General features: G+C 43.6%; 1 protein-coding gene across 3 annotated transcripts in view; it reads right to left on the minus strand.

The window, feature by feature from the left end:
* Window positions 1–1646: 1646 nt before the first annotated feature.
* The window catches only part of LOC142109311 (Fc receptor-like protein 5), a 40238-nt gene continuing 25344 nt past the window's right edge, over window positions 1647–16540 (minus strand). For 2 of the 3 annotated variants that reach the window (XM_075193454.1, XM_075193455.1), the window contains 8 exons: window positions 14583–14843; window positions 12234–12515; window positions 10985–11266; window positions 7974–8255; window positions 6636–6770; window positions 5384–5455; window positions 4715–4740; window positions 1647–2183 (listed from right to left, as the gene is read on the minus strand). In XM_075193454.1, coding sequence (XP_075049555.1) covers window positions 2076–2183; window positions 4715–4740; window positions 5384–5455; window positions 6636–6770; window positions 7974–8255; window positions 10985–11266; window positions 12234–12515; window positions 14583–14843 — 1448 coding nt within the window. In that variant the 3' untranslated portion in view covers window positions 1647–2075. The remainder of the gene's footprint in view (window positions 2184–4714; window positions 4741–5383; window positions 5456–6635; window positions 6771–7973; window positions 8256–10984; window positions 11267–12233; window positions 12516–14582; window positions 14844–16540) is intronic. The other variant, XM_075193456.1, reaches the window with a different exon arrangement.

Raw genomic sequence — 16540 nt, forward strand, 5'->3', positions numbered from 1 at the left:
GTTGACAGATTGACTACATCCCACTGGGGAAAAGAAATCTTTCTAACTTGCGCCTTCAGCCATATGTATAGCCCATAAAATCTTAAGTGTCTTGCTAAAACACAGCAATTGTTATACTGTATAGCGAAGAGGCTTACACTTAATATGTCTTTGCATTTTACTAGTGATAAAAACTTACTTGTCAACCTTTTGAGTCTCCTCCTAAAGTGGAGGTCAAGTGGGAGGGGGGTTGGCAGTGGGATCATGTCATCATATCCTCAACATCGTCCATTCAGTGTCGCTATGTGTGGCATTTGTGCTACAGGGGCCGCAAATACTGTCGTAAGCCCCACATCCGCTAGGGAGGGTCTCTGCTCGTCCAGGAGGACTCCCCGAAATTTGTCATCCTCCGGGAGATTAGGCGAGTATGATCTAAAATTAGGTTTAAATTAATTTAGACCTATCTGCGTCCCTAAATCTTCGGCAGCTGGACGACCACCAGCCATCCTGTCAAATGTATATATAATATACTCGCCAACTTTAAAAATCTCCCCGCTAGGAGATCCCAGAGGGGAGGACAAGTGGTAAGGGAACATGGCAACGCGATCGTGTCATGACAGGCTTGGCCCAAAATTACGCGGTTCATGCCGAATCACGTCTTGTCCCACCGACTTCACTGGGGAGGGGACGGGATCTGGGAGAAAGGAGAACTGCTCAAAATTCCTTAGGAGTAGGCTCGAAAGTATAAATAATGCTTGTTGCCCCTGGCATGCTCCCTGCTTATTCTATGACTTGTGTCTGCTTTCCCTCTGTGTTTCCCCAATTTTGGTGGGGTGCTCTGGTGAGTTCGTGGCTATGGAGGACATGATCCACTGCAAATAATTTTAAGTGATCAGAGTCAGCCATTTATCACTCAATGCAAAGTAGAAAACATAAATGCATTTATTATTGAGCAATCTGACACCGTCATCAAGTCACCTAGTAAATATTTTTTAGGAGAATAAATAGCTAAAAAATAACCCATTGTTTATATTACATAGGATTTACAGTATGCATGTGTAGTACAGGGTAAATTCTGCATAGAGAAGCTTGATTCATTTTTAATGAGAATAGAAAGCTCATAGAATCATCATCATCTATTTATATAGCGCCACTAATTCCGCAGCGCTGTACAGAGAACTCACTCACATCAGTCCCTGCCCCATTGGAGCTTACAATCTAAATCCCCTAACATACACACACACACACACAGAGCAAGACAGACTAAGGTCAATTTAATAGCAGACAATTAACCTACCAGTATGTTTTTGGAGTGTGGGAGGGAATCGGAGCACCCGGAGGAAACCCATGCAAACACAGGGAGAACATACAAACTGCACACAGATAAGGCCATGGTCGGGAATCAAACTCATGACCCCAGTGCTGTGAGGCAGAAGTGCTAACCACTGAGCCACCGTGCTGCCCTTGAATACAAGGATACATAACTTACAACAGTCTATATTATAATAATGATAGTGAGCATTGGCAGAACAACTGTGAGAATCCAGGTTAATAAGTGTCTCTGACCTCTTACGATATTCCGGTACATTTTACATTAAATAGATTTTTCCCAGTGTTTTCTCCCAGGTGTATATATGCGTTTATATGTGTATTGTAAATGTAAATGGGCTGGTCTGAGGATCTGTGACAGCCAGAGGTGGGGAAACTATTTCCTGCCGTAGTTGCCTGCACTCCCAGAATGTCCGGGAGACTCCTGAATAAGGGTGAGACCTCCAAAGAGAGCAGGTAATTCTCCCTCACAGGCACTTACCTGCCTGCACCTCTTTTTATACCTTTCATATGGCATGTGGGGTCTAGCCACAAGTAACCAAAGCCGTTTTCTCTGGCCAAGCTTGACGCCCTTTTCTTTTTTCCTGGGGGGGGACGACGGTTTTTTGCAATCTCCGTGCTGAAGAGTCTTTAAGGTAAGTGATTGCCTACAGATATCCATTACATACAGTATATATATAATATATTACACTATATTAGTCTTCAGACAGTTTATATGAACATCCCATTGTGTACATGAGGGTTGTAGTGGAATGTCATTTCAGCTGCTACCGGGAGGCGATATTCGCATAGATACTGTTCGAAGCGTTAGACGTTTCCTGAGAAGTTGATTCTGATCTTTCCTTCATGGGCTTCACAGCAGAGTAGACAACGTTCTGGAAAAATACAAACAAAAAAAATTATATATATATTGTATATATTGAAGACATGGCCAACATAGGTACATACACGTGAGCCATTGGCCTCTATTGGCATGGTTCTAGGATCTGAGGCTGTGACTTGGACCTGCTCCAACAGGAGGCCTCATGGACACTGAGCACGGGCAAATATATCTGTTGGTGTATCTGTGCCCTACTATACCCTCAGAAGCCCTCAGAGACCTCCTAACAACATCATCTCGGCACCTTACCAGATCGGGCCAGAAGATATGTGCACCTTTTGAAGAGCTCTTACCATTTTCTGCATCTGTGACTTGGGCCTGCACCTTCCAGAGAACAGAATAGAAGGCCCTTCCTCTGCCTGCCCTCTTCACTGCACCCAACATAGCCACCTCGCCAGACCTACCCGTTGCTTTAGGCACTCCACTGTGACTCTGCAACCCCTTCCATTGGTTCACCATTCAATCCTACCCATTGCTGTAGGCACTTCATCAACCTCTGATGAACCTCCTCTCTGAACCTGTCATCTCTCAAGGCCCACCTGCATCTACAGGCTTTGCACCGATACCATGTATTTTGTATCCTGCTCTGGTCTGTCACTTATACGCTCAAACACCTATACCTCCAGCATCTTGAGCTACTCCCTTCTGCCATCCAGCACCAAATCTCCGCATACCTGACCTTCCTATACTCCTGGACTACATCCTCCTCCTGCCCAACCTCCTGTTTGCCTCTACTCACTAACTCTTCAGTGACTCCTCTGCATTTTCTCAACAGACAAGATACCTACACTCCACTGCACACAGTTCTCCCGTATTCATTAACACATTCCCCTCCTATGGCTCTTCTAGTGTATTTAAATTCCTTTCTCCTCCCCCCCCCTTAGCCACATGTGCTCTTCCCTGCATCCTGGCTTAATGCTGTTCACTCCCTTACCCACCACAATGAATTCATCAAATTCACCCTACCACCCACTGCCCTTGCCCGCTTTCTTATCCTCCATCTTGGCTAAAGGGACCACATCCCCTAACCCTGGACCCCAGGATCCACGCCATCTGCTCATGGCCGTTCTGCCACCGCTATCCTCCCCTCCCTCAATGCTCCGCCAACCCCTTCACCTCCCTATACCTGCGAACACTGGAATGTGAGGTCAATCTGTAACCAGCTTTCTGCCATACAAGACATATTCCACTCTCACTAGTTCAGCTTCCTTGCCTCACTAAAACCTGGATCCCCCCTTCTGATACTGCTTCCCCTGCCCACCATCTCCTATGGAAGTCTAATCTTTACACACACACTAGTCTCTGCGGCCACCCCATATCCCTAGTCCTATTCCTTTTCAAAATCCTCTAACAGATAGTCTACAGCCGTGTAACACATTTTCTTACTGTTCATTCTCTCCTTGACCCTTTACAATTGGGGTTCCACCTTCTCCACTCCACCAAAACTGTCTTCACTCTGTCGACAAATGATCTTCTCTTGCCTAAGTGGAAGGGCTACTTCATTCTGTTCTTGCTCCTGAACCTTTTGACACAGTTGATCACCCTCTCCTCCTTGACTCGATTCACTCTCGTGGCTTTTGGGTCAACCTCCTTTGCTAGTTTATCTCCTACCTCTCATCGGTCCTTCTGTGGCTCTTCAATGGGCATCTAGCTCCTCTCCTCTTCCTCTATCATTTGGGGTCCCCCAAGGCTCTGGTCTTGGCCCATTGCTTTTCTCCCTTTACACCTCCTCTCTTGGTAAACTCATTCACTTTTTCGGCCTACATTATCACCTCTATGCAGATGACACCCTAATCTACCTTTCCACCCAGACCTCTCTCCTTCTCTCTTCTCCCGCGTGTATGAATGCTTCTCTGCCATGTCGGATGAATGAACGCTACTTCATGCTCAACCTGTTCAAATTCAGCTAGTTATTTTCTCCACGGCCAATCTCACACCCCCTCCTCCCCTTTCCCTGAAATTTGATAACGTGACCCTCACTCCAGTTACGCACACACGTGCAATCTTCTTACCTCCACCTTTGCAATGTTGGGAAGATTCGCTGTTTCCTCTCCCTGGCTGTCACCTAGACAATTGCCTGTATCCTTCTCACCTCTTGTCTTGATTATTGCAATCTCCTTCTCTCTGGCCTGCCTGAGAAGTGTCTGCCCCCCCTCCCCCCACTGTCTGTCCTAAATTTAGTGTCACGTTTAATCTTCCTCTCCCAGTGTTCCTTTTCCACTGTGACTCTCTGCAAACCCTTCCATTGGCTCACCATTCAATTCAGAAGGCAATCCAAGCTGCTTACCCACACCTATAAAGCCATCTTTAATGCCTCCACCTTGTCAAGAACTACTCCCCGACACTTACACTTTGTTCTGCCGAGGACTTTCACCTCTCTCCTCCTCTCCTATCACCACCTCACACTCTCGGCACTAGGACTTCGCCCGCACTTCTCCCTGTCACTGATCAATCACCCCATACGCCCATATTCTCCAACAACAGTTTTTGGAAAATACCTTCTTGAACATCCTTCAGAATACTCACATTTTCATCAGCCTTCGCTGGAGGACCTAGAATATAACCAAATAAAAAATATAAATTTCTAAAAATAGCACATAGGTTTTATTGTCATATCAGTCAGGGTCCTTTAGAGAGTTTGTATATGTGTATTTGCCTGGGTCTAACTAAGGTAGGGACTCTACCTTAGTAGGGAAGGTTATTTTCTAACTGTTCCAAAGGTATTAAAAAGGGTAAGATCTTTTTCTAGAACATCTTCCCAAATATCTGAATTCCTAAGGTTTATGTTAGTGCTGGAGGACCCGTTGAAAGGTGCCCGAAGATACATCAGAGGTTGTGATTAATATTAGGCTTTTTTAGCAGTCTGAGTGAAGTGATGCCTCAGAAATATCTCTGCAGACCTTACCAACACTCTCATTAAGTCAAAGGAATTCTGTGTCAGGAGGACGGGATAAGGTTTTAGAAAATGTCTCTGTTTTTAGCACCTGATAAAAACCAACCAAGTCTCACAACATATTTAATTTAAAGCTTCCTGAGAAGAATCATCGATAAGACTAAAATGTTGCATTGTAAGTGTCTTGCACTTTTAATATTTATTTGTACACATTTAGACAGTATTGTCCTCACTCAATATGTAGCTGTGAGTGTAGGAGATATATGAAGACACACAAGGACATGTACAAATACTGTACTTACTTTGTGGTACATTCGACAGGTCAAGGACGGTATAAGTAACATCCAATTCGGCCGTGTGTTCATTAGCAGCCGCTGAAAGAGCGGAAATTGAATTAGTATGATATCTAAGTTGTGCTTGAGTCTCTGGCCACCAGCTCCTAAGCTGTCCTAACATGTAATGATCCAATTGCTCAACCCAAAAGCCAAAGTGACAGAATCGTCGATTTGGTGAAATGTGATGACATCATCTAGCCATTTGTCACTGGGACCAAACTCCTGGACCACATCTGGAATCGCTGTTATTAAGATTGGCAAATACTGAGAGTGGTCATCTTCCGAACACATTCACCAACATTTATCATGTCGTCATGATTTTGGGACCACGCATGCATTAATATCAGCCCAACTGCTCAGTATTACTGGTGATATTGCAACATGTGTGGCCAGCATTAGCTGCAAACCAGAGAAAAAGATAGGACAATGGGTTCCAGGAGCGTAGAAAAGGAATATGTGTAGTCAGCAATCCGCTTCTGAACCAAATGAGTAATGGTAACGGTTAGTTAACAGGTCAAGAGCAGAGTTTGGTCAAGGTCAGTCTGTATCAGGCTAAAAAAGCACAACAGTCTAAAGCTGGGTACACACTACAGGGTTTTTGTCCAATAACCGCCTCAACCAGCCGACATACGACCGCTCTTTCGAAAGTCGGGCCAGTGTGTGCAGTGACACGATGGTGGAAAGTCTGCCCAAATGGATGATTGTCGCCTCATTTGGTTGGTCGTACTGTTCAATATTTTCGTTCCAATCTCTTTTCTGTTGTGTAGTGTGTATACGTTTTCTACCGATCCACGACAGTGTGTACGAAATTACAATCATTGCTCACGACAACGTGGCTGTAAAAAGTCGCTAACGGGACGGCCGCTCTTCCCTTTATCGTCTAAAACAAGGCGAGTGTGTATGCAGTCCATGGACCCATCGATCGGATGTAAAATCGATCGGCATAAAAAGTTGGTGGCAACTTCTGTAGTGTGTACCTAGCTTAAGAAGTGACAGTACCTAGGTATGCAAGAAGATCTATTCAAATCAAAGCACTCCAAGCTCTGGTTGTTCACCAAAAGCAGGAGAGCAGTTGGTATCAACTTTGGTCATCATGTTTATGGAACGTTGTGAGGAGGACAGCAGATATCTAATATTGCTACCAAGAGTCCGCTGTAGACCTTGCCACTCAGTAGCAGGAAGGTAATCACCTACGAAGGAAAGATGGCGCTTCAGTTACCTGTTACAGGCTCTTGGTTGGTAATGCGTGACCGTCTTCTATGGCGTCTGTATAGGAATATCAGGATGGCCGTGATGAGGAGGACCACCGCCAAAGCCACAGGAAGTAGATAGGTTAGATATATGTTACTTGTTCCTAGGAAGAGACACTTGCTATCATAATCTTTACACAAGACAATACTAATGTTCATTTCAGAGACAAGACTGAATGATCACAGGGCTGAATTTAAGGTCCAACATTTTTCCCATTCTACAACAGTAACAGTACAGTAAGGAAAGGGAGTTATTAATAACCTTTATTTATAGGGCACTAATGTGGTCCACAGCGCTATACAGAGGGCAAGCAACAAGAAAGTACATGGTATAACACTACAAGACAGTACGCACATAACTCTAAACACAGCTACTGGTAGCCTGGACGGGTAATGAGATCCGAGGGTATATTCAGCAAAAATTGAAACCTGCGCCCATTAGCGTGGGCGCAACTAACAGGTTAAGAAGCACTGAAAGAAGTACGAAGACAATGGAGAAGTGGCGTCAAGGGGAAAAGAACCCAAGGAGGAGGTGCGCTGTGCAGTTGGTGAGCAAAAGCTATAGGTAATGAGAACAGGAGGGAAGAGTGCCCTGCTCACTAGAGCTTACAATCTAAAGGGAAGGGGCAGACAAACGTATGTTGTCTTAGCAGCTGTCTATCAAGCCAAATTAAGGCTCTTTTTGGGAGTGGCTCACAAGCCAGCCCTTGCTAGATGTAAGCCCCCATACCTGGAAGGTGAGTGCATCTGATTTTAACTGCATTTTAATGGTGTTTGAAGCATATAGGTCAGTGTAGGACACATTTCATACAATGAGGTGCACTTGACGCTGGGGTGCAGGCTTAAATGTTTTGATAAAAATATGAACCAATACCTGATGTTTTCATTTTGCTAGATGCACACAGATTGTACTAAACGTGATATGATTTTTCACACAACTTGGACTGACCCAAATTTGCCCCTTTCCACTAAAAGTAATTTAGTCAATCTTTTAGGATTTGTTGTACTCTCAACTGGACAATAAAAAAATGTTGATCAATCTACTGTGACAATTGGGCATCTCTAAATATACAATAAAACCAGGGAATAAAAAGGCTCCTAAAACATGCACTAAAGTACATTAACCACCCCGGGATCTGCTGGAAACCATGTTGTCTAAAGCAACTTTAGATTTTAGGATAGATCATAATCACATTAACATGTAATTTTCCAATCATTTAATATGTCTTTGTATTTTATTAAATAGTGGAGATGTACGGCCAGCTGGATGAATTGTTATACTCATGTCTAGATGTGACCATGTTTACCTTGTATCTGGACATTTGACACTCTGCTCATCTTCTTTACACTGTCGGTTGTTGTTCTCACTTCACAGGTGTATTTCCCAGAATCCTCCAGCTGAGCGGACAGAACTCCATATTTATCAGATAAATTGAATCCCTGAACATTCCGTCCATCTCTGTAGAAAGCAAACTGCAGTTCTTTCCTGTGTATGAGCAAACTAAGATTTGTTTCACACGTCATGGTCATGTTATAACCCGCTTTGACCGAGTGTGAAATCACTTTAATTTCTGGAAGAGAGAAGAGCTCTAGAAAAGAAAATGGTCCAAATGAAATTATAGTCAAATGAATGTAGAGCTAAGTGAATTAATATACATAGAAGATACTGGCCTTATCGACCGTGGTGACAGGCTGTGCAATGCACACAGGCCCATGAGTCAAGGGGGCTTTGTGCTGTTAATCTGCCACAGTGACATCACCATGTCATGTGACTACTCCAGTCACGTGGAACATGGTGTGGGCTGCATACCAGGTGAGAAGGTGGCATGTGGGACTCAGACTGGTGTTTCTTTAAAATTTATTTTTAAAAGGGTGGGCGGTGGTGGGGGACCTTTAAGAAATATCACCCCTGAGAGAAGAGTTTGAGACCATTTATAAATGAACAGCGCAGAACTAAAGCCATTTTTTTCCTCTGTTGTGATGTCACATGGATATGTGGGGAGAACCATCGCCTTTGGTATGGGGCAGATATTTGCTCTTGATGAGGAAAGGCTCTGGGTGTCCCCTATGCTTAATGATATAGTTACAATGGTGTACCAGTGTAAGCACTCAGGGGCATAACACACAATCACAGGACTCCAAAATTTTGGGTGGGCCATCTGCTCCAGATATACCTTCTTCTGAGCATGTGTGTGGCTGGCCCCCTTCACTGCACCCCCCACAGCAGATGCATGTTTTACATCAACGACAGTACTCCATATTTAAGACGAAATATATAATTATTGATAAACGGCAGAGCCACAAGGCACATGTGACAAAATCAGGATACAGGTTGCCAGCAATTACTGTACCCGTATTAAATTAATTTACAGGACAGCAGTAGTTCTACATTGTGTCCAGCACTAGCTCTATGACTTAGCAAGCACCGATTTATCATAAAAACTGCATACGCGGTTATGATGCGGTTGTCTTGCGCAGGTACTCCAATTAAAATGCCATTTTCATGCGTCTATAGACAGTTGTTCAAAAGTGGGTACAAACGAGCTCAAAAACTATGACAATAGGCGCTGATTCCCTAGTGTTACATGTTTAAAAAGAATATTGTTGATACGTGTCTACAATAATACTATTTGGAATCATAACAGCAACGGGGAGTAATATATTACTGTCTACTCAAGAACAGGCTTGTCACAGGAACAACAACTTATATTAACAGTCACAGGGGACTCGGCCTGAAAGTAATGTATTTTGTCTATGAAGGTGGCCCGGACTACACCCTCTATAGATATCCTGGTGTATGCACGGTTAGAAAATAGAGGGCTCCAAAGCAATGTAATAATGTATAAAATGGCACTATTTGGGATCGGCAGAGGAATTCAACCTCATTGGTTACTGTAATGAACACCCCAGGTGCACATCAGTTAACAGTAAAGTAAGTATGAGAGAATACAGGGCAACACATTTTTGGATGTTGTTATCACTTCATCATGGCCATAAACTTACTGGAGGGCAATTACAAACACAAACTGGCCACTACATGGAGCAAATGAGGCCTTAGACCCGCCATGCCTTTTGAATTTTGCATGTTCAGTGCACTTCCTTGGTGTGAGCAGTGAACTGAGTAAAAGAATTTGAAGTTTGCACCAGCTGTGGCAGACAATGGGACTCGAAAGAGGAGGCCTTTTCCAGGAACGCTCAAAGCAATAAAAAACTTTACAAATGCCGCGGTCACCTGTAATAAAGTACCATGTCCCCATCGACGGAGGTTGGACTTCATGGGACATTGAAGATTTACTCAGTATTCCTCTTCAAAATTGTGCAAGCACCTCCAGTCTTCTTCCCGTTCCAAGGGAAAGACCAACCAGTGCTGGAGCCATAGCAAAATATCAACACCATAAGTCTGGAGATATTATTTTGGAGTTGGAGTCGATTAAACCAACCAGGGGCCGTATGATTGTTTTGAAGCATGGGTTTTTATATAATGCTGTAAATTGACAAGGGGCAGTCAACATGGAGGCTGAACGCCCCACTTCCGATATCCAGTCTTCATCTCATTGCCTAGCTATGGGACACACAGAGAATGGCCCGCAAGCTGCGCCCTGTTGTCAGGCAATGGTGGTGCCGAAGCCCCAGCTGCAAAGCATCGGCTGTAACAGGGGGAAGGCATTCGTCACTGTGAGCGGAGGGCAGAGCAGGGATGGCACCTGGCATAAGTTTGATGTTTACTTACCAGAGCAGAAGGTGGGTGGAACCTCAATGGTGTAGTCTTCCCTGGCAATTGAAAGTAACACAGTTGCTACAGTCTTCTGCCTCTTCTCCAATTAGAAGAAAGCTTGGTTTGGCTTCTTATGTTGAGAAATTTGTGCTTTAAAGGTAACTTTTAAGCAGATGCAGCCATTGTTGTGTCTATTAAAATTTGCAGGAGGCTGCAAAAGGTGTAAAGAACCATGCACACTTTCAGGATTACAAGGCCTCTTAGTTATGATTTGCTAGTATGCAAAATATTTTTTCAGAAGTATAATTGCCATTCATGTTGTCAGCTGTGAGTCGGAGGGATAGGAGAGGTTATGGTCAAAAAACGTTTGGTAGTAGATGGCTTGGGTAAAGCTAAGGATCTTTCTTAAGGGACAGCTTGAATGGGGCTTTAGCTAGGACGGTATCGAACTCTTACCCACCCTATTGCCTTGTTTCTCATTGCTCTTATATGTCACAGCTGGTGGTTTGTTTCAATGCCCCTACGCATATTGTAACGGTCTTTGCTAAATAATGCACTGAGACACTACAACTCCTAGTTTTGCGTGCTAGTGTTCATGCTTACCTTGTATATGGACAAGTGACTCATTGCTTGTTTTCTTCAAATTGTTGGCCACAGCTTTTACTTCACAGGTATAATTCCCAGAATCCTCCAGCTGAGCGGACAGAACTCCATATTTATTAGATAAATTGAATCCCTGAACATTCCGTCCATCTCTGTAGAAAGCAAACTGCAGATCTGTCCTCTGTCTGAGCGGACTAAGACTTGTGTCACATGTCAGGGTCATGTGATCTCCTTCTGTTGCTAGAAATGGGGTCACTTTTATTACCGGATTTGTGAACAGTTCTAGAGAAAAATTGCAATAAAAATATATTACCATGGAAATATGTCCAGAATATTCTGTATTATAGAGTTCAATTCATTAGTTTAAAGGATAATTCCATAAAAAACAGAAAAATTAACACCACACACACCACACAATACAAGCTGGCATATACACAAACTGAATCACAATAGGTAACACTGGTTCTGATACACCAACCTACACACCTATACAATACATAGATTTATATATAAATGAATGTAATGTATTGTATTAACATCTATGCTAACATCTATGATATCATCTATGCTTAATACAGTGTTTTATATTATGTCTAAAACATACCCTCCAATCTTGCCTTTTCTTTAATCGAGACTGGAGGTGTAACACGGCACGATAGAGCATGACAATGTGGGTGTGGCCACAGGGGCGTGTCTATTGCTTCTTAAATGCTGGGCTGCCCCACCCAGCACTCCTCCTCTCCAAACACCTTCATTGCCAAGCACACCAGAACGCTCAGCACCCGTTCACCAATGCCCTGACTTGCAGAGCAGCAGTGAACAGACAATACCTCCCAAATTTCCCACCCATGGAACAAAGCTGTCCCAATCGGGATGGCCAGACAGAGCCCCACAAGTTGGGACTATCCCGCCTAAATTGGGACAGTTGGGAGGTATGATAAGTCACAATTAGAATGATAGGGTTACCCTTTATGAATAAACTCATATATTGGGCTGCAGTAGTTTCTGGCTTCAAAATGTTTACTAGTAGTACACCTTGTATACTATTATGTGTTTGTTACTCTCTGGTCTTCTAGTAAGCTTTTGTGACATTGACCATACACTCCCAAGTGAGCTGCACTAAAGGAATCCACATCAACCACTCAATGTTCACCCTCATCTACTCAAAAAAGAGTGGCCCGGGTCAACTGATTTCCTAACCCCATGTATATCACCACATCTGACAGCTCTGTATGTGCCCCATGCTTACCTTCCATTTCAATATTTAACAATTTGCTCGTTTTGTTTACTATGTTGTTTGAAGTTTTTACGTCACAGTAATAATCCCCAGAATGCTCCAGCTTAGCGGACAGAACTCCATATTTGTCAGATGAACTGAATCCCTGAACATTCCGTCCATCTCTGTAGAAAGCAAACTGCAGTTCTGTCATCCGTCTGAGCGGACTAAGACTTGTGTCACACGTCAGGGTCATGTTATCGCCCGCTATGACCGGATGTGGAGTCACTTTAATTTGTGGAAGAGAGAAGAGCTCTAGAAAAGAAAATGGTCCAAATTAATCTGTATCTAACTAAATTGATATACAAAGAAAAATTGTGATCATTCACAAATGATCAGCGGAGAACTAGAGCCATTTTTCCTTTGGTGTGATGTCGCCTGATTTTTTTTTTATCCCACTGCATATGGCTGCATGGGGTAAATATTTTCCCTGGATGATGAAAGGATATGGGTGTTCCTTATGCATATTTTTTTTTAAAGTGATAGTAGATTGGACTGCTGTGAGGTTTAAAGTTAGTGTCTGGATGTGGGTAATTAGCAGGGCTGGCACTAGCTCTGGAGGCCACGCTCCGAAGCCAATCAAAGACATGGAGGGGCAGCAACCACTGGTAGTTTTAACATCTAAGAAGCTGCCAGATACTACTTCTCCATGTCAGCGGCCGTCGCTCAGTTTGGATGCATCCTGGGGGCATTTAAAACACTGGATGGGTAACATTGTGTCACCCATTCAGTGTTTTTGCCTCCCCTTAACATTTGGCACCCTGGGTAATCTCTTAGGCTTGCCTAATGGTAGCACCGATCCTGGTATTTAGCCAGTCGGTATTATGTAACTAGATAACTAATGTTTGTTTTATATGTAACAGATACACCTCTGTCTTGTAGTGTGTCTGTAAAAACTCTAACGCTTTCTCTTAATTAAAATTAAAAACAGACAATAATGGACTACTAACTGGTGCCCCCGAGAGTAATCTCTAATTCTTGACGTAGACTCTAGGCTGCAGCTGAACCTATAGGGGTGTGAACACGAGCCCCCTGAAGAAGTAACACTGATTGTAAAGTACTAATAAAATGCAGAAGTCTCAGATGCATAAATATTAATTTATATACTACTCTACCAGTGGTGCCCAATAAATGACTGGAACACTTCTCAGGCACAGGGACCAGAGGCCTCGTCCCGTTCCAGCGTCAGCAGAGGGCAGGGGCGCACGCAAGGGGGGGTTTCTGGGTCTCCAGAAGCCCTTCCCCTCCGCTAAAGAAGTGCCCCTACATAGGAGCACTGTACTATACAGCAGCCGCGGCGCTGTCAAAGAAGCGTCTGCAGCGGTGCTGTAGTGTATACAGCAGCTCTCTCGGTTTTTGGGGGTTTTTTTGGGTGGGGGGGAGGGGAGGTTTGGTGGGTCTTACCAGTCATCATTTTGACCTGATGTGTATATATACATTGGGTATAGCCTAATGGTTAGTAATCTTATAATATCATAGAGCAATATTGTTGCTTTTCTCATGTTCATTTTTTTTAAACATAACGTAGGGCGTACTTAGGTTTCAGGTCGAATGGAGGATATTCTGTTAGTTTAATGTGCAGTTCAACCCTGATTGACAGCTTAGACATAAAAAGTATTGAAACGTAAATAATAATGGAAGCAACATCATTACTTCTCCTGCACTAGACTGTGACCAGAATAGAGCAGATAGTCCCATCATCCAAGGTCAGTGAGACTGGGAATGTCGGCAGATCTACAAGTGACACCAGGAGATAGGGTGATAGTCCTGGGAATGTGACGAGGACTGCCTATGACCCTTATGAGGCACACTTAGCAGGACAGTTATATAGGCAGACATGCATCATAATTAACCATCAAGAAATATAAAATACTGTATCGTAGAAATATTTGCATGGGTAATAAATGTTACAATGTTTAGGAACAGTGTGCCAAAGAGGGAAGATGTCTGCCTTGGGGTCCCGGTGGTGGAGACTATAATGGGCACTACCAGGGCAACAGTTCAAGGCCCAGGGCTCCGACCCCAATCACCCATCAATAACCTTCTTCCAATCAGGAGTATGTGTGAGGGAAAGTTGAGATAGGCAGCTGTGCAGACAAATAGCTTCTTATTGGTCTATGTGCCCCCCCTATCCCCAGGATGCATGGGCATCGCTGATTTTATGCTGAAGATGCGCACACAGCCTGGCAGAGGGTAGGTGGCAAGTATCCTCTCAGTGGCACCGATATGAGACATAAACATTACACCATTACTAAGAAATTGTCTGTTCTGAGCTAACATTTAATATGAAACTCTTTACTACATACATTCTACAGGACCTACCTTGGACGTCTATAGAAACTGCATCTTCAAATTGGCCCTGCCATGAACTACCGCTAACTTCTTTATTACATTTGTATTTCCCAGCTGTTCTCACGACTACATTTCCGATATGTAATACAGGATCAGGACCCCAGTCCCGTATGACACCATTATCCTTGTAAAATATTGTGTGTCCTGAAGAGTATCCAGGACGATGGTGACATCGTATAATCAGGTCGTCACCTTCATAAACCCTGGGAGGTGCCTGCAGGATGCCCAAACCTGAAACACAAAGGGATATAAGATGTGATTTACAGAAGGTAACACTCACCGACCTCTACAGAGGAGCAAAACTATTTGTTGCAGTTTGGAATCTGTCAGACTTTGGTTGTATTAGTGATGGTCTCAGAGATTTCATACACAGGGAATTAACCAATCTGTGAATTTTTGCTTAAAAAATAATTTTTTAAAATGTTACCTTACAATAATAAATATTATTAAATAATTTTCCCTGTATTAAAGAGAAATAAAATAACCATTATAGAGACAAATGAACTATAGGTCCAATATATCTCACATTTCTATCATCCCAACCACAGCAACGTCACCCATCTCTAGTCCTCTAGTCGTCCTGCTGAAGGTCATGTGTTGGGATCGTCTCACTGTGGAAACAGGTGGGACAATTCCTGGTTCTGCTACTTAGATTCAATTACTTGTATATGATTAAATATGTCCTCAAAAGGTAATGTATTTCTACAGGGCCATTGGGACCAGTTCTAGGGTAAGGCCGCTGAGGCAATTGCCCTACGCCCCAAGGCGTTAAAGGCCCATTTAGCATGTCAATTGTTAGAAGGGCTTTCATTTGTTGACCTTCAGAAATCGAGGGTTTGGAACGATGGAGAGGGGTGATTTGGAGGGGATGGGATTGGGGTCCCCTGCATAATCCTTCCAAAACACAGAAGTTGAGGTCAGGGCCATTACAAGCCCTGGGGGGCACCTCCCCCGCTTGGCAGTGACACTCACCCGACACCCGCTGTTTCTTAACTCGGCAGGCAGAGTTGGGGCGGCATTGTCGGTTCCTCAAACTGGGGGTGTGGCGCTGGGCTATAACATTATAAGAGCAGCGGCCACTTCACATGTAAGATGCTGCCGACTGCTTCTTCTTCATGTCAACTGCCAGCATTCCATGTGGAGGTACTGCAGGGGCATTAAAACCACTGTGTATTAGGTGCCCTTTAACAATTGGCACCCTAGGCCATTGACTAGGTTTGCCTAGTGACAGCACCGGCCCTGGCTTAGGTAATTTTGCTTTAAATTTAAAGTACTGACCCTAAGCAGTTGTCTATCTGTTTCCCTCATAAAATAATGGGGAGCGCTGAAGATAGAGAAAGCTCTTGATAAATGTAACACCTTTAATAGTGATTGCACTTACGCCAGTTGAATCAGACATATTAATGAATAAACGAGCCAGCGGCCAGAACATCGCGCCCTCCTCTGCTACTGGTCTCGGGTTACTCCTTCTACAGGCACAACGGAGACCCTTCTAACAACGCTAAGCAGATGGTGCTTTAAATAAAAGCTCTTCTGAAGACATCATTGAATTGATTTTCACACAATGATGGTAAATGACATAAAGCTGGTAAGTAATCTGCCCCTTCTGATTGGATAACCGCAGGTCCACTCAAATTGTGTCCAATCACAAGGGTTAGATTACCTCCATGTCCGCCATTATGTAACTCCTTGTAAAGTTCATCCAGGCAGCTGGGGCCATCCATTTAATTCCTTATTTACGGTAACAGTGGGATCCCAACATAAGTGTTATATGGGCGTCAGACTCTAATTATATTGAGAAGTTCTCTGGAGGTGGAGAACCCCTTTAATTATGGTTAAAACGCATACAGTATACTGTCTTTATGGATTCCTTATTCTGCTCTCTAGGGACACAGATTTCTCCTGGAAAGTTTTCATTGCCTGGGTGG

The sequence above is a fragment of the Mixophyes fleayi genome, chromosome 12, assembly GCF_038048845.1.
Source record: "Mixophyes fleayi isolate aMixFle1 chromosome 12, aMixFle1.hap1, whole genome shotgun sequence".
Classification (NCBI taxonomy): Eukaryota; Metazoa; Chordata; class Amphibia; order Anura; family Limnodynastidae; genus Mixophyes; species Mixophyes fleayi.